At 46.2% G+C, this 18,523-nt stretch overlaps 1 protein-coding gene across 3 annotated transcripts in view; it reads left to right on the plus strand.

The window, feature by feature from the left end:
* The window catches only part of Ptp99A (Protein tyrosine phosphatase 99A), a 226,905-nt gene that overhangs the window by 185,278 nt on the left and 23,104 nt on the right, over positions 1-18,523 (plus strand). For 2 of the 3 annotated variants that reach the window (XM_055068666.2, XM_055068667.2), the window contains 9 exons: positions 3,253-3,434; positions 4,799-4,986; positions 8,615-8,729; positions 9,375-9,578; positions 11,110-11,205; positions 11,305-11,486; positions 11,964-12,105; positions 14,169-14,280; positions 17,248-17,327. In XM_055068666.2, coding sequence (XP_054924641.1) covers positions 3,253-3,434; positions 4,799-4,986; positions 8,615-8,729; positions 9,375-9,578; positions 11,110-11,205; positions 11,305-11,486; positions 11,964-12,105; positions 14,169-14,280; positions 17,248-17,327 — 1,301 coding nt within the window. The remainder of the gene's footprint in view (positions 1-3,252; positions 3,435-4,798; positions 4,987-8,614; positions 8,730-9,374; positions 9,579-11,109; positions 11,206-11,304; positions 11,487-11,963; positions 12,106-14,168; positions 14,281-17,247; positions 17,328-18,523) is intronic. The other variant, XM_055068668.2, reaches the window with a different exon arrangement.

Genomic DNA, 18,523 nt, shown 5'->3' on the forward strand with positions numbered 1-18,523 from the left:
TAGAGGGCGCTACTTGCGCAGCCTATATATACGCCATCTTTGCGCACTCACAAACACAAAGAAAATGACTTTTTTCAACTCCATGATAATTTGATTCGCTCGTGGACATTACATTGTCATGAAGATGGGGATTTCTCGAGTTGAATCCACTTCCTCAACAGACTAACTAGCTTACTAAGTATGCTAACAAGCTATCTAGATAACTAAATAAATATGTTGCACTTTAAAGGCTGTACTTCCCGAGAGTTCGTGGATGAGAATCAGTGGAAGAGGTCGAATAGGACTGGTGGGTTTTGGCGTTTCCTTATTACAGAATCCTATCTATCTATCTATCTATCTATCTATCTATCTATCTATCTATCTATCTATCTATCTATCTATCTATCTATCTATCTATCTATCTATCTATCTATCTATCTATCTATCTATCTATCTATCTATCTATCTATCTATCTATCTATCTATCTATCTATCTATCTATCTATCTATCTATCTATCTATCTATCTATCTATCTATCTATCTATCTATCTATCTATCTATCTATCTATCTATCTATCTATCTATCTATCTATCTTTGGCTCATCGGCTCATATAATTAGATTGTTCATATTCATTCTTTATGATATACACATAATAGTCGCAAAAAGATCCTCCGCCTGAATATGTACATTTCGTTTCGCGAAACTTAAGCAACGTCGGGCGGCTTCGGGCAAACAGGTCGCTTGTTGCCCAACCTTTCTTTTTACTTTCTTTACTTCTTTTTTTTTCCACTTTTTTTCGCCGTACACCCAATAAAGCCGACGAAAAACTCAAACGTAATTGAAAAAGGACAATTCTTATCACAACTATTCATGTAGTTTGCTCGCTCGTGAAGCAACACGTTTGTTTCGTATCGCCTTATCATTCCTCCATTCGCTTGCTCCGTGCCCTCTCAACGCCATTTCGATAGTAAAGAAATGAGGCGGATAAAACCACGACAACTGGGCTTTTTATGCTTTAAGGGCGCGATTAACGCACTCTCTGGTCCCCCTCCCCCTTTATTGTTTATTGTTTATTGTTCTTTTTTCAAATCATTTTGCCACCTGAATATCTCGTTCTTTGTTTCGTCTACATGCTGCTTCTTTCTTTATCTTTTTTTTTCAACAACCGAGCCGACAGCGCAGAACATATACCATATCCTCGCCGATTAATTACCTCGAGTCGTCGGGAACGGCGTTCATTTCCTTTTTTCGCGAAGCCTGTAAGAAACAACAGTACGGAGCGCCACATAATGCTCTCGGAACACTCGCGATACGACAAGCCGTGGTTTTAAACGACCCGAGTAAATGGCGCGGGCGCATACATTCATTGCGTTGTCTTTTTCTTTCTCTTCTTCTTTTTTTTTGCACGCGCACTGTATACAGGAAACCCAGTCAAGAATCGCGTAGCACGTACGGCGCGACCGGAAAAGATATTTCTCATTACATCGCCGTTTCTCTCTTTCTTCCTCCCTCTCTCTATCTCTCCCTGTCTCTGTTCCTCCCTCCCCCATTACTTCGGTCTCTCTCCTTTCATCCCTATATATATTTCGCTCTCTTTCAATCTCCTCTTCCTCTCCTTTTTCTCCCTCTCTCCTCTTCCCTATATATATTGCTCTCTCTCTCTCTCTCAATTTTCTCTCCATCTCTCTTTCATTCTACCTTTTTCTCTTCCCCTCCCTATCTCCCGTTTCTCATCCCTCTACATCTTTCTCCCTTTCTTGTCATCCATCTGTCTCTCTCCTATTCCATTTATTTCCTTCCTCTTATCCCTCTATCTCTTACTCCCTCTCTTTATCTCTCCTTTTGCATTTCTCTCTCTCTTACGCACCCTCTCTTCGTTATTCTATCTCTTTCTGCCTCCCTCTCCCTATACTATCCCTCCCTCTCTCAAAATGATTCGCTTTTGTAGGCGTAAGAGCTCTCTCTCTCTCTTTCTCTCTCTGTCTCAGCGCTCGCAAATTAAACCACGAGATGGCGCGGTCGGAAATTGTCCCAGAGGATTTTGTTCCGTTTGGGAGAAGCAGCGACAAAACGCTTTGTGCTGCTCGCGACGCGCTGTTGCCGCTGCTGTGATTATAAATGAACAAAACGGCGACGGCTGACGCGAGGCTCATGTTACGCTTATTGTGCGCTCTGGGATGGTCATGCGTTCGCGATTGCTCCCATTTGTCTTGGCTGGAATATGCGGCACGTATGGCTTTGTTCGCGCACAGGCTCCGTGTTCTGCATCACGCGAGCATCGTTATATTTCTGTGCTTCCATTATGTTACGTTACACGAGCGCACCATTACCGAAACTTTCAGCTTTTCGAGAACACTTTCGGGATTCTTTTTTTAACCTCCCGCGTAAGTGCCACGTCGCGTCACCCACCGTTTGTTTCATTTTTTCATTTTTATTTTCACATTAGTCAGCTCGACTGAAGCGGACAGAATAATCTTTATATTTTCGTTGAAATATTTGTCCCGTTGCTGGAAGCTTTGTCACTGGTTCAAAGCACTGCAGTTCGTGAGTTTGTAGTAGTACTAGGGTCGGCAAAAAAAATAAAAGAGAACGAGAAGCTGGTTAATTTATCTTATCGTCGACTGATCAATGTATTTGCTCGCTACGTTCGCTCATATTCATGTTTTGTATGTGTGTACAGGGATACCAAATCTGGCAAAATCATTACAGTTTCCCGCGCATCTCCTCGTACTTCCCGCAGGGCTTTACTGTCGTGCAGAAAAGCGTGCTTGCCGTCGTATGAGGCTGTTTTCGATGGGTCGCTCCCGAAAACGGCTCCGTACGCAGTTCTTCTATAATCGCTACTTTGTTTTAAGCGGTTCGAGAGTGGTTCAAGCTATGTGGGAGGCGCATCACTGTGCAGAAAAAAAATAATAAACTTCGGTTTGTATGGCGTTATAGGCTAAATTCAGCTGACGCACAGACGGGATCGAGTTGAGCGGTTGAACTGGATATCGCTGGAAGAAGACGGCGGGTTTTGGATGATGATGGTGATTATGTTGATGATGATGTAGCATTAACATTACAAGGACTACATCTAGGGAATCGGCATTGCGCCGAATGCACTTACCGCATCACTTTCTTCGCGTTAAAAGGTCCCTATACCTGCACGGCAAAAATGAACCTGTTCCTTTGCGTGACGTTGCATCTTTTGTTTGCTTTCTCTTCAGCAACACTGTGGATGCTCTTGACACCACTCTCAGTAACGCATGCGTCGCTGTGTTGTCGCAGAATCGGGGAGAAAGGCGACTGGGACACGCGGAACAAGGTGATGACGTCGGACAACAGCACCAACTTCCAGGTGATCGGTCTGAAGCCGTTCACGGTGTACTCCTTCCGAGTGCTCGCCGTCAACGCCATCGGCGCCAGCAAACCCAGCAAGGAGTCCTTCTACATGGTCACGCTACGTGAAGGTACGTCACCTCTGGTTAACGCCGCAATGGGCGGGTTACGAACACAGGGGTTGGAGGTAGGTCGAACGGGTGTCTAACTGGCAGAGTATTGCAAATCAGTTATGCGGAAATCCCGAAATTTCGTGAAAGAGAGAATCGTCCCTCCGCCCGACAGTAACACTCGCTATGAAAGCTTCGCAGTTGAAGAAAAAAATCCGTCCTAATCCAGGGATCCAGTGATGGTTCTATAATATCTTAGTTAACCAGGGTGGATAGTTCATCGCGATTCGAGTTGTGGATTAATTCAGCCTCACTCTCCGATTGGGTGTTGGTGTAAGATTAGAACATTTGCGCGCCTAGAATGTACCGTCAGCTGACTCAAGACGGGCAGATAATTGGAGATCACTGGGAGTTGCCTTCGTCCTACAGTCTACGTAAAGCAAGGAAATATGCGCGCACAAAGACTAGTGGCGACACCACACGGAAGACCTGGCACTAGCCCTCCCTTTCTAGATTTTAGCAGCTTCTTCTCGATCAAACGAATATTACATCCCGTTATAAGTGGAACAAATAATTTACCTAGCGAATTTTCTAATAACTATTTTTTCCCCTAAAGAGGCCCGGGCAGAAGAAAAAGAAACCTTGAAAAATCATGACGTCGCGATGACGTGCTGTTGCTTTGGGGGGCAAGCTGGGAAATGATACTGATGGTGTCCTCGTCCGTTGTTTCATCCTTAGTGTTCCTGCATATGCTACTATTTCATCCTCGCAGCAGAGCCAGGTTCTTTATTCCATGACAGAGAGCCCCGGCGCAGTTTGTCGAAAATGCCATTAGCTATAGCCCTTCGTTTCCACATCCAGTATAGCGCCAAAAGCGTGGCAGTTTGGGCGAGTTGGTATGACATTACTTTTTTAGGCTTGTAGCGCAGCTCAGAAAGAGCAAAAAGGAAGGTGGAAGGGGTAATGAAAGGGAACAGAAAACAGAGTGAGCGCTAACTTCCAACTGATGGTTTATTTCGTGACACACTCGGCGAGCCATGTCACATGGTTCGCCGAGTGTATAAGTAGCTTCTGTGTCACGAAATAAACAATAATGTGGAAGTTAGCGCTCACTCTGTTTTCCGTTCCCTTTCATTACCCCTTCCGCCTTCCTTTTTGCTCTTTCTGAGCTGCGCTACAAGTCTCAAAAAGTCATAACTCCAGTATAGCGCATCTTTTCTCGCCAAATAAATGGAAGCAGAGTCTTGAAAGAATGTTTCCCCTTAGTTCTGTTCTTATATTTTGTTCGAGAACGTGCAATGTCGACTTGTTTTTTTTTTTTTTCGGCGTATGTTTGCTCACTGCCGCTTCATCCTCCCCGTCCCTCTCGCCCTCCAATCTTGCAGTGCCGGAGGGAAAGCCGACCATCGTGCACGCGCAAAACACGAGCAGCTCCACCATCCGTATACAGTGGACGGCTCCCCCGAGGCACACCATCCACGGCGAATTCGAGGGCTACCGCATCACCTACCGGCCTAGGGACAAGCCGCAAGAGGAGAGCCGGGAAATCGTCGTACGAGACAGCAAACAGACGGTGAGCCACGCTTCCCGAACGGTTTGTTTTAGGAGCTAGCCAGGTAACAGCTGTCGAACAAAGAAAAGTTCCACCGGCTCGTTGATATGCATTCTTTATCTTAAAGAGAACATTAATAAGTGGAAATCCTGAATCGGTTTAGATTGGTGAAGCATTCACGGAGAAATCTACTTTCGTTGATTTCGCGTCAACAGGTTTATTATTAGAAGAAAAACTGATGGTCAAAGTTTGAATTTCGCGCTGAAATTTCAGGACTGGTACGCCACTGTGATATCACGGATTGCAAAGTATTACAATCCGTGACGCTCCCAACTCCCCCTTAAAGAAACAAAAAAAAACAAAAATTCCTGGCTACGCCACTAGGCGTTAGTGTTAAAGAACATGGCTCTGCAAGGTTGCACTTCTAAGATGCGGCAGGGCAGACATATCTGACGGGTTCTGCTCGCATTCATTCTTTCGCTCTTTTTTTTTTTTTTTCAGAGCGGCGTTATTTTCTCCTTTCAAGTCCTTAATGAAATTTCGAGTGAGTTCGCCTCGATAATGTGCGAAAATCTTGGCGCTCTTGCGAGATCGAAGACGCCCTTTGCTATGCTTTGCTGTTCGCCATCTACATTGTCGTCTGCTCAAAGAATCGACAAGCGCTGCCTGCTTTGCGGCGCGACCGACGCGCCATCTCAGTGTGCGGGTCAAAAACTCAACGCAATTGTGCCGCCATCTGACGATAAATTTATAAAACAGAAACTCTCCGTCTTTGCTGGACATCTTTTAATTCTGCGTAATTTACAAGCGAAACGCATTCATTTTCCACCCAATATGTTCTACAGCGTAAGCGATATTTTATTTCGGCCGCCTACGGGTACGTTATTCGGTTTATTTTCTTCAAATCTCAAGACGCCGGGTTCTCGGGCGCTGCCGGGTCCGAGGCTATGATCATTTTTATTTCGGCGTGCTTCTGTTTTGGTGTTTGTGTATGCGTTCGCTGGCTGGGCTGGCGCTGTTGGTGCTTGGATGTGCCCGTCAAAGTGGTGCTAGGCTCGAGGCCCCAAAAAAGAGTGAACCGAACGCCCAATGTCGTCTGGAAAGTGAACAAGGCCGTGACCGAAGGCGTTTTTGCATCTCCTCCCGTCATTTCGTACCCGCCAGCTACAAAAAAGTGATCACGGAGTGTCCGCATCCCTTTCTTCCAAGGCAAGATCTTTTCTCCGATCGGCGTCCCCCCCAACTCTTCGGGCGATCGCACAGTTTTATCTTCTCGTTTCGTTACGCTCCGTCTACACCTTATATCGGCCGGTTGATCGCTCTGAAAAGCCTGCGCCACCGAAAGTATGAATGGAAACGCGTGAAACAAAGCCGGTTGTTTGGAGTACACTACAAGCGAGAGCAAAATAATGTATCGACCCTCGTTCGACGCGGACCCGAATGAATCGCATGCACACACGGTCGTGAGCCCGTCCTGTTGTTATGCGCGCTGGCGGAGCGTGTTGTTTTATTAACGAGCGTCGGCGATTAATCTACCGTGCCCGCGAGGCCGTAGCACGACGCGCAGGTCCCGAAGGTATCGCCCGGGTGACGTTTCCCCCGCCTGGAAACTTCGGAGAAGTGTTCCTTTGGCTGATCGACTAGTTAGTTGTTAATTTCTTGCTAGTCGAGTAGCGGGTCTGGAACTAGTTCCGCGGCCGAAGCAAGAGGTGTGGTGGTGTCTGCTCGCGCGCGGCTCTTATCCGGGTTGCGCTGGCGTCCTGCGAAGAGCGAAAGTTGTTTTGGTGTTGCGTAAACGGAAAGCCAGTTGGTTGGCTCCGATTGAAGTGTTGCGGCGCAGTCCTTGTAGCTCGTCGTGTGTTGACCATGAACTTTGTTTTATTTTATTTTTTTCGTCAGCTTTGGCTGGAATCATTCGCGTTGCGGTGCCTGGAAAATATCCAGCAGTGCTCGTATGATCCTCATACATATTCTGTAGCGCGCACGCCAAGTTGTTTAATGAAAGCGCTAGCTCCTTGCGCTGAGTTGTTTTGAGATTATTATTTCGCACTTGCAATAAACATTTATGTCTCACACTTTTCTGGACCTGCTAATTTCTTCCCGCGCGTTACATGATCGTGTGCGCTGCATGTCAAAGTGCGATTGCACCACCTATCGCGTTGCGTTTCGCTTTAAGGTTGATTTTACGGCAGCCTAGAATTTTTTTGTAGTTTCTCCAAGTCTGGCATTTGATTGGCACTTCCTGTGAAGCGGGTCATGTTTTTCATGTTTTCCTGCAATGTCCAACATGTCTGGCCATGCCCAAGTTCACTCTGTGCCCCACCATGTCCTCACACATGACCTGCCGCTTGTCGCAACAGTGTTCTTGCGCAATTTTCATACATATAGTTGTTGATTACTGTTATAAAGACTTCAGCTTATGTAGTTTGTGCATTGTATGGATTTTCTTGTCACTTTGTGACATTTGTTTGGTACCTGTGCAATTGTCAAATTTGCAGTTGCTGTTGACAGCGTAATATGATACAACTGCGTTATGCCACTTCCTTGTCTGTGGAAATATCTGATTCAAGAACAAATGGAGACATTCACAGGCATTAATAAAACATTTGCATATGCACTTCACATACGTCATATCACGTATATCACATACGTCATATATCACGTATATCACTGCTTGTCTGCACAGTTTTGTAGAGTTTGGTCGGCTAGATGAGTTTGACTAGCATCGTATGAAGCACCAAAGCATTAACTATTTACTCTACAGTAAGTACGAGGCAGTAGTGACTGGTCACAAGTTGTGCATATGACAGGCAATGCACATGTGTGTACTGTGAGTTGTGACACTAGCCTTGACTAATGAGGATTGAGATAGGTGATCATTCAGGTTATTGCCCTTTGGTGTCAGCTGTATGCTTTTCAGTTGGGGGGGTCACTGAACTAGGTGGTGAAACTGAGCGAATACACAGTGCAGTTGGTGAGCACCCATTTAAGTTTGTGCCTTTTTGAAGAAGAATTAATCATGTCTCACGTCCAACTTGTGAAATGCAAAAATTAGCTTGTGAAAACTTAGTCTGGTAGTAGGCCTTTCTTATTAATTTTTTGCATGGGGCAAACCTGAACTTAAATAGACAAACCCATACTAACTTGCCCAACTGTCAGTTCTTATAAGAAAATTTACCTGGTGTCGCACAAGCTTTAACGGAGACAAGTCCTACTGATTATCATTGTAATATGCCTGTTTAGTGGATTCCTTTGCTTGTGCATGTAGAACAGCATAAACCAGAGTATTACCTGCAGAAACGATCTCAGGCTGATTGCTAATAACTGAGAGGCACATATGGGTACAAACCGTGCTAGAGCCATGTGGAACATGATTTATGACGTCACGTGTTAGTGTTGCCAAACTGCTATATAATTAAAGTGCTATAGTAAAATGATTCAAACACATATTATGTATTGTGCCATATGCACTAAAGCTTTGGCAGCTTGCTGTGGGATGCATAGGGACGCCCACACCATGCACAGTTCAGGTTCGAGAGTTTGGTGTCATGGCCTCTTCAACGTGAATATAATCCTGAACTTCGGAGTAGCAGTTGCTAGAGTTGTGTGGGCATTCTGTGATAACATGCCATACCTCCTCCTTATGCAGCAATACACCATCCGGAACTTGGATACATTCACTCAGTACCTGGTGTCTCTGCAAGTGTTCAACCCTGCCGGACGAGGACCGGCTGTGGTCGTGCCTGTCATGACCGACGAGGGAGGCAAGTGTACTATCAGCCGCACTTTTCCGTGCCTCATTTAACAGCTGCGTCCCCCATTTCTGCATGAACTTGGTGTCTCTGACGAGATTTAAGCTATCACTCACGAATTCGTTACATCACCTTCCTTGCATTAAAACCTTCCTCTGTAAATTTTGATTTATTTACTTATTATGGATTAAAGAAAAGATAACTTTTTTGTGGTCACCTGGTTACGTATACTTTTGAAGGCAAATTAAATGTAAACAAGTTGAGGCTACTAGAACGCATTCTTTCATTGCTTGTTTTATGAATTTGTTCCCACTTTCGCCGATTCATGTAATGTCAGCATGATTTCAGCTTGTACATTTAGTGCAAGGACTGTATCTTCTTTGATGACCAGATATGTTGTGGTGTGACACTGTGCTCTTGAGTTATCACTTGCAAAAGGTGATTTGCTTTGTGATCTCTCGTTCACCCTTCATTTGTCCGTGACCGCGCAGGCCAGGGTATAGAGTGACCAGTGATGTTAGCCAGTAGAGGAGTAACAACCGTCATGCGGAGTACACCTTGTTCCATCTTTCGAAGGACCCACACTTGGTGGCGCTGTTCCCTAACCCCGGCACATCCTCATCTTCTCTCTCTCTCTCTCTCTCTTGTGGTGCACAGAGCCGAGCCCACCTGTGAACGTGACGGTGGTGGGCGTGACGGACAACACGGTGCGGCTGAAGTGGCGGGAACCCGAGAAGCCCAACGGGGTTCTTCAGGGATACTACGTCTACTTTCATCCGTCGCGCAACGGCTCAGCACAGCAGCAACGCCGTACAGTCTCCCACCCGCAGCCCATTCAGGAATATGCGCTCACCAATCTCCGTGAGTGGAGTGCCAGCACGACCGATTGCAGCAGTTGATTGTCTGTTGACAGGGAAAGCGAAATGACAAATGCGGTGCGAATTCTGTGTTTGTCTTTTTTCTTCTTTGTCTTTCACTCCTTGCATTGCCCCCAACCATGAACCTAAACGAATTAGCCCAATTTTCTGCGCTTCTAAACATATTAAAATGTTAAACCCAAGCTAATTTGAACCAACTGGCTCATGTCCAACCGCTGCAGGTAAGCGCAGAAGATTGCCACACGCTTAAATGTTTAGGGCTGCTTGCACTTCACAAAACAAGAGAGATAGAGCGAGATATAGTATTATCTGAGGAAAGTCAGAGAAGTCAGTCTGAGCTAGAGTGCTTTAGCCTGCTACTCTACACAGCGAGGACAAGAGCGAGAAAAGAAGGGATGAATGATGATGACAGTAGATTAAAGGTGTGCTAGGTGCCTGATCTTGCAGTACTGCCAATGGCACAGGCACCATCGATGTTGTGTAAATGTTCCGAAACATCCCTTAATGAAGATTGTTGCACATCTTGTCAAGCGACCGCTGGCGCAAGGGAAGCTTCTTGAAGACCAGCTGGGCATCGATGCGTATCAAAAGGGTAAACTGGTGACTGGCACTCATTCATGGATGTATGAGAAAAGTGTATATTCACTTTACAAACTGGGAGCACCTCCCAACTATACACCAGAACTCGCGGGAAGCAGCGTACGCCTGGTATAAAGCTTGTGTTTCATGCACACAGGCACATGTACAAACGTACAAAGAAAGTGTGCACGCATGGTTGAACTTGCGGGACAAGGAAGGGGCCGTTTGTGAATAGAGAAGCTTGAAGATTGAGGTTGAAGAAAGCTTTTGCTACCGCATGTGGAAGAATGGGCTTTCGTTTACGGATCAAGCTGAGGACAACAATGGCACCCGGCAGTAGGCGCATCGCTGCTGTGTCCTTCACACAAAATAATTGTGAACCTACAGCAATTTTTTCATGCTGTCATTTCTTGCAGAGGTGTGATCGGTTCATAGACAGGACCCGGCAATTGTAATCATATTTGTGTGCGTCGTTGCTGATAGCACCTCGGGCTCTGAGGTCACACCACGCCGACACGCAGCTTTGCAGGTCCACACCGTCGCACATTTAGACTTTTTTGTTGTATTTGGTGTTCACCGACATCGGTACATGCTTTTTATTTTATTTTAGGTTGAGTGCTGTTGCTTGCTTTAGGAGACAAAATAGAGGCATTGCCTCTGGCTTAAGAAGGGAGTGGTGATGTAGAAATCCTGTTAATTTTTTAGAGGTACTGCATGGGACAGCAGGTATACTTGGCAGGGTGCGGCACAGTTGGTATGCCATGCTCTTTCAGTATACTGGTGAATACCGCTTGTAGCCAGACCACCCTGCAGGTCTGCTGCTGCAGAGCCAATCAGCCTGCAGGGCAGTCCGTCAGTTCACTCCAACTTTAGAGATGCCTTTTTTTTTTTCCTCGAAGACATAATCTCTTCCGTTCTGCCCATGTGCTGTGCAGGGCCATTCTCGTACTACAACATCTGGGTGAAGGCCTTCACGCAGAAACATCTCGGGGAGTCTAGCAACCTGCTCAAGATACAGACGGACGTCCAGGGTGCGTGCCCATGCTGCTGTGCTGATGCCTCGTCGGCTGTGCACAGATATCGTTTGAAAGAGAGGCGTGACGCTGGTGCTTTCTGTTCTTGTGGTGCAGGACCCAGTGCGCCGATCATAGTGAACCTGACCTGCCAGTCATTGGACAGTCTCTTCCTGCAATGGGAGCGGCCGCAGACCTACTACAACAAAGTGGACTACTACTTTGTGCACTACCGCTCGGAGGAGGCCTGGGGCTTTGAGGAGATCGCCATGGCTGCCACCGACCGGCTAGACCATGTCGTGAGTGTCCCGTTCTGCTTGAAGGCCCACTGGAATGAAATTGTGGACCGTTTAAGAAGCCTAGTTTCAAATGACGCAGATATACTGAGTGTTGAATAAACAGGAGTGTGAGGTATACGTGATTGTTCCAGCTAAACCGCTTGCTGATTTCTACTCAGTTTTCACACAGAGGTAGTACTTTGCTGTGGGTTAAGCTTAATGCCATGTTTGTGGGCATTATTTGCCTGTTTTATCCGCAATAAATTCGATGTGCGTATTGTCTGGGACGACACCATGCAAAACATGTTGAGTCCGTTAGAACAGAACAGTAGTGCTATGTGTCACAGCTACGACGAACACCATGACGGATGGCATTGCCCTAGATGATGCACAATATTGTATTGATGCTGTGCGCCTGATTGATGTTCTTCTTCGCTTGTGAAACCGTTTGCCCCCCCCCCTCCTCCTCCTCCTCCTCCTCCTTTCTTCCACACCCAGATGTTCATACCAAACCTGACGGCCAACACGCTGTACGAGGTGAAGGTGCAGGGGGCGACGCGGAGTATCATTGACCAGACGACCGTGTTCAAAGGGCAGTTTTCTGATTCCCGGAAGGTGCTCCTCCAGAGTAAGTGTCAGAGTAAGTTGACACCACACGCCGGGCCTGCGTCGTCTCTCACCACTTCTCTCTCTCTCTCTCAACGGTTGTTGTTTGTCTCTCTCCTTTTCTGCAACCTCTTCTCCTTCTGCATGTCACCGGCTGCCTTCAAGCTTTGCACGCTTTCTGTCTCTTTGCCTTTCGATGGTGCATCTCTGTTGGCTTGCACTCTTGGCTGAAGATCAGCCTGCTGTCTGGTGCGGTAACCCAATGCCTTTAAACCCGGGGCCTTTAATATTTGTATGCCTAATAGGCTTCCTTTGTGCAAGCTTGCAGAAAGGAACCAATAAGGCTTGCGGATTTCAATGGCCTTTGAAAGTGTGCATGTGATACGCCGTGATAACGCGTGTGACATTCTGGCAGACATTTATGTGACAGCGCAAGTAATCCCTTCCAGTCTCGTTAACTGTGTTTTGGGATGATGACACATTGGTGACATGTGTGCATCTGTGCACATCCTTCATCCGGGTTGCTGCATGTGCATGGCTAGTTGTTGCCCCCTTGCTCTCAACTGGCATGTCTGCCTTTTTCGTTGGTGTTGTGCTTGTTTCGGGTTAAGCTTCTGCAACCCTCTGCTCATCTGTTTGAGCCACATGCTTTAGCGTTTCCTCTGTGGCTTCATATTGGATTGTGTATATATCGAACTGTGCATGCTGGCTTCTTTGACCTTGCCGTTAGTGTTGGTGAGTCAATGCAGTAAGGATCGAGCGATGAACTTACTTGATCGATAACCTTATTCTAGTTTGGTTGAGTAAGTGTTATGGTTGGGGTAAGCAGAGCCTAAAATGTCTCCTCTTACTGTAGATGTCTGTGGGGAGGTATTTTATCAACTTAACTGCAGGCGTAATGCTGAGTGTTGTGACAGTATTTTTCACTTAATAAAATTGCACAGAAAGGTTATGCTGAGCAGTAAATTTAGTCGAACTGAGATGGTTGAGCTTGCACTCGAAACATTTGGGAAGCCAGGGCTGGTACGTCAGGCGCAGGACTGCTGTAAGTGGTACAACATTTTCTTCACGACTCAAGTGCACAGTTGGCCCTTTCTGACGGTCATTGTGCATGGGAAAGCCTGATGTAGTTGGCTTTAGCATGGGGGTGCTTCGTCATAAGCTGATCTGTTTCCGTCCACATTTGGGAGGCTCGTAATATTTTTACCACGCCTAGTTCCAGCAGTTGAAGTTTTGTGCGCACTGCTTTATGGCATCGCATGTCTTGCTAGCCATTGATCATCTGGCTTCAGTGAGTCTCACTGTTAGACATGAAACTAATATGACGGTGCAGTCAACTTTCACAATGCGACCTCATTAAGACATGGACTGTTGGTTGAGATTACTGTTTTGTGCAAAAAGGAGCGCCAGTATTGAAGAGGTACGGAAAGATGGTTTAGAGCACGAAGAGGAAAGACGCTTATGTGCGACATGTTCATGTTCTCTGCTTGTCATTCCGTACTACTTTAGCGCTCACCCTTGCACAAAATGTTGTACCACTGGCCCGCCACATCCACATGCATGAGTGCTGTTTGGTACTTTCTCTACGAGGTCGTATCAGTGAAAGTCAACTGCGTCTCTAATTTGCTAGTGCTACCCTATCGAAAAACCCATGTGCACCAGAAACTCCATATCCAGTAATCCCACGTAAACATATCGGGATCTCATTTAAAAACCCGCGTGTTCCCATATAACATATGGGATTATTGAATATGAGAGCTATGGGACATGTTTTTTTTTTCTCAATCGGGCAGCGCTGCAACTCCTGCTTGGCTGAAAGCATCCCCCTGAACGCAGCAGGCAATCGCTAAGCAAACTTCCCCGAAAACCGAGCATGCTGAGAATGGTCTTGCGAGTGAGCCGAGCATGCCAGAAAGCCGCTGAGAAAGCGAGCAGGGCACGTCTGGCTTTCTTCAGCTCCCGTAGATGATTGCGCAGTAGTATAACGCTTGTCTGTGGCTTTGTTTCCCCCCCTCCCCCCCCCTCTTGCTGTTTGATTCTCTTCCTCTTCTTGACAATGTTTGTCCCATTGACACAATCGTTCTGATTTGTGTGCAGCCTTCAACGATGGTGCCTATTCCGATCCCAGCCTGAGTGCCGCCGTGGTGGCCGGTGTAGTGTGCGTGTCGTTTGCGCTGTTTCTGGCCATCATCTCCTTTGTTCTGTGGAAGTGAGTAGCACCACCTTCTTTTTATGTGTGGGCATTCTTGGGGTACTTCGTGGACTTTTTGTGGGCTCACTATCTAACTGTCTCTCTATCTATGTACTATCTATGTTTTTTCATATCTAACTGTTTTCCCATAAACCTGGTTATCTGGGCTACCCATGGTTGAATGGGTAGAGCATGGGGCTGCTGTGATGAGGGAACAAGGTTTGAAACCAATCGTCGCACAAACTTGAGTTAGCGAGCATGTGGCAATGTGTACATATGTGCCACTCTTCAGCAAACCTGTTTCCCGCCGACATGGGTTGTTGTAGATGCGGGAGTGGGTATGTACTGCTCTTCAGTGAAACTCTTTGACTCCGACTTGGGTCACTCGGTATGTGCCAGTAGATGTGTGCCACGCTTCAACGAACGTCTTTGACGCCAACTTGGGCAAATAGGTATAATGTGCTGCTGGGAACGTACCGCTCTACAACGATGAGAAAGATCCCTTAAATTTCTCCGATGCCGAGTGGAATTGAACCCTTGTCTCAAGGGTTTTCAAGGACAGCAACCCGAAGCTTTAGCAGGCTTCACCACAGATGCACTGCGTATTTGCCGCATTTCGATGAACGTCTTTCACGCCAATGCTCTTGCAAACTGCACCATGAATGTACTGGTTATGTGCCGCTTTTCAATGAACCTCTCGCCAACTCGGGTCACTTTGTAGGTGTACGGCAAGCGAGGGAACGATTCTCAGCATTCGCATGTACACCAGCGTGCCATGCTTCTTCTCTCGGAGGACATGTGCACACTTCTCAGGAGCGCTACTAGTAGCTGCAGCATACTTGGCAAGGAGTGTGACAGAGGAGCCTGGCTGCCACATTACACACATCTCAGCGTTTACATGCACCATTGCACCACGCGTTTCCAACACTGTGCGCAAGCTTCACGGTGTCTACGTTAGATGCCACCAAGTGTCCTTAAGGAAGCACGAAAGACGAGTCCTGCGGCAGTACGCACCTCGTACATAACTCGTTTCAACGGTGGCAATGCGGTTGTGGCACTATATTGATTTTCTGGTGAAATAAACTTTGATTGATTGATTGATTGATTGATTGATTGATTGATTGATTGATTGATTGATTGATTGATACTCATTGCTAAATGCATTGCCGTTGACAGCCATTGTCAGTTGGGTTCTGGCGAATTTTTTAAAATCTCCCACTCTTTTTAACACATTCCTCATCGGTGATGGGCTTGACGTCACAAATAGAGTCTGATTAGAGTGCTCTAAGCTGCACCACAATGGTTCAGTGACTATGGCAGCCTGTTGCTGAGTGCGGGTTTGCTGGTGCAATTTCTGGGCACAGCGATCGCATCTGGATAAGAGCAGAATGAAAGAACGCTCATGTACCAAGCTTTGGGTGCACATTAAAGGACCTCGTATGGTCCAACTTAGTCTGGAACCTTTCACAACACCGTCTCTCAAAGCCCCTGTGTTCATTTTTTGGGAGGGAGGGGGGTCATTTAACCTTATCTATGTCTGTCTCTCTGTCCGTCCGTCCGCCCGCCTATGTATCGACCCACGCACCCATCTGCCTATCTATCTAGCAGCTATCTACCTACCTGCCTGCCTATCTACGTCTTCCTGCCTATCTCACTACCTACACGCATTTCTGTGTTTATATATAAATATATATCTATCTTACCCATCAGTTAATCTAGTATAGCAGCTCTCACAGCAGGCTGTGCAGCCTTTGGATGTAAAACCGCATCACTTATTATCTGCCCAGCTGTTGCTGCAGGAATCCTTTTTGAATGTCCTCTCTCAGTACACAATGCCAGGTGTACGTGACAGGAGGAGATGTTGCCCACCTTTTTACTATTATTTATTTCTTATGTCATCCCTGGAGAGACTCCCAACAGTCTTCTTGTGCACTGCGAGCACACACTGGGCCGCAGCTCTTTATCACAGCTCTTATCACAGCCTTTTACAGTTGCGATGGCTTATCCCTTTCACAGCCTCTTGCTGCAGCAGCGTTTGCCATTTCAGGTTCCCGCCGTGAGGTTTCATTATCTCGTCGCACACCGTGTGCCGCACCGCGGCGCTTTTGCTGAGAGACTTGTCCGCCATTCTTGTAATCGTGATAGCAGATAGCACGTGGAGTGGTTCTGAGATAAGGACGGGGAGCACCTCGGGGAATCGGAAGACGAAACGCGCTTGCGTCGGTGCATTTATGAGAGGCCGGTGTCTTGCGACGGGAACTGCGTGCCGGATGGGTTTGAGTCCACATGGACTTGTATTGCAAGAATTGCACCGGGAACTTGCCAAGGCTATTCAGGTTCCTGGTTTTCATTCCTCATGGTGGCTTGTCTGTGAAAGTCATTCCATGTTTGTGTTACTTGTTCAGGGATAGCACTGTTAATTGTATTATAATAATGTAATGTGCCAAGCATAATGTAATGCTTTTGTGTTGCAGCTACATCAACCTGTAACAATATTCTGGCTGCTGTGTGGAGTGATACCTATGTTCAAAAAAGGACTGAGGTAAAGAAACCTAAATGTAGGTTGTTCGTTTAATCTGTGGATCACCTTTTTGATACCCACTTCTTGGCCAGAGATTTGAGGAATTTATTTATCTTAGACAATATGTAGAAAGAGACTGGTTACACTTTAGCAAACAGATGTCGACACAGTTAAGTCTCTTTGTTTGAACGTTGGCTCCGAGCTGAGGCTTCAATTGGTCAGTGCTTCAAGTGATTCACATAATGCTTGGAAGTTGGCAGCGTTGAAGATTTGACTGTTGGATGAAGTCAACCTTATTCCTCTGTCATGTGCAAATGTGTATTCGCACATTAATTAGGACTTCAATTTTGGTGGTACCATTTACAGAAAGAAAAGGGTAGGGGGGGGGGGGGGGGGGGCGTCTGATTTAGCATCTCGTGCGTACAGCAAGTCCAGTAACCCTTGCACTCTGTCTCTCGTTGCAGAAAGTATTTTCAGGCCGCTTACTATTACTTGGACGACCCTCCAGGAAACAGAGCTTCGCCGCAACTTTCTGAAACCTTTGGTGAGTGCCACAGCTTTGGCGTTTGACATGCGCTTTTCCTTGTCTGGTATTGACAGCTCAATTCACTTGATGCTTTATATACTTGGATACGTCCAGCAGTTACATACTGCTCTGTCTAAGTACCGCATGCCTGTTCACCAATTAGGTTGCCAGTAAAACTGCTTATAACAGGTGGCCAAAAGCAAAATGCATTTAGTAACACAGGCATAGTGTCATCTACTTAGCATCATCCATTATAAGTACTATAATAATATTTAACTGTTGATGGTCAGAGCTGTATAATGTCGCACGCCATTTTGTAATTGCACTGATAATCTTGTGCAATATGTGGGCCTCTTATTATGAGCCCCTTAGGGCACTTGGGTAGTAGATGTATACATCTGTGTGTATGTGTAAGTATCAATGAATACGTATGTATAGTTATATATGTGTATAGGCATATAGCATATCTCTGTTAGTGTGCAGATATGTGTATGTAGTTTAAATCCATTATCAATATCATGGACAGCACATTCTAGATAGTTTGTTAATGCTGGATACTAGCCCCCGCCAAGCTGTACTCGTGCAGCTTTCTTACCAGGGAGGCCTCCAGCAGGACTTTTGTATGTGTTGTTAATAAACTTGAATTCAATTGATAGGGCTAAAAGGTCTGCTGTTGCTATCATTCTAAAGTATAGCACATGCTATACACATGACCGCAAGCTTTCGTCAGGCCATGGTGCATTACTTCACAGTCACATGCTGACTGTGAAGTCACCATCACAGTCAAGCCAGGGTGTATTACTTGGATAATTGTGTTGTCGGCAGCAGAATGCATCACAGCATAAGTGTATGCCATGAGTTCACACAGAGCGTTAGTTCGGTGTTTAATTTTTTTTGTTGTGAGCACAGTCGCATCTACAGAAAGAGGTGGAGGTGGGGTTCTAGGCAAAGTTCTTAGAGCATAGTTGTGGCTTGGTGTGCGGGGTATTCATTTGTGGACAGAGGCTATGCTGTGGTAAATAAAGGCTAGCCCGCTTTCACTGCCTCACTCTTAGAAAAAAAAAAAATTAACAGATTTCAGACGACTGTTGAAAAACATGTTGTTGTCTTCAGCCTTGTAGTCATGTCTTGTGCTTTTGCTACAGGTTCGGGGGAGGGGGGGGTGGCCTTGAATATTTTTTCGTCATGGTGTTCATACGATGAACACCACCTGT

The sequence above is a fragment of the Dermacentor andersoni genome, chromosome 9 (assembly GCF_023375885.2).
Source record: "Dermacentor andersoni chromosome 9, qqDerAnde1_hic_scaffold, whole genome shotgun sequence".
Classification (NCBI taxonomy): Eukaryota; Metazoa; Arthropoda; class Arachnida; order Ixodida; family Ixodidae; genus Dermacentor; species Dermacentor andersoni.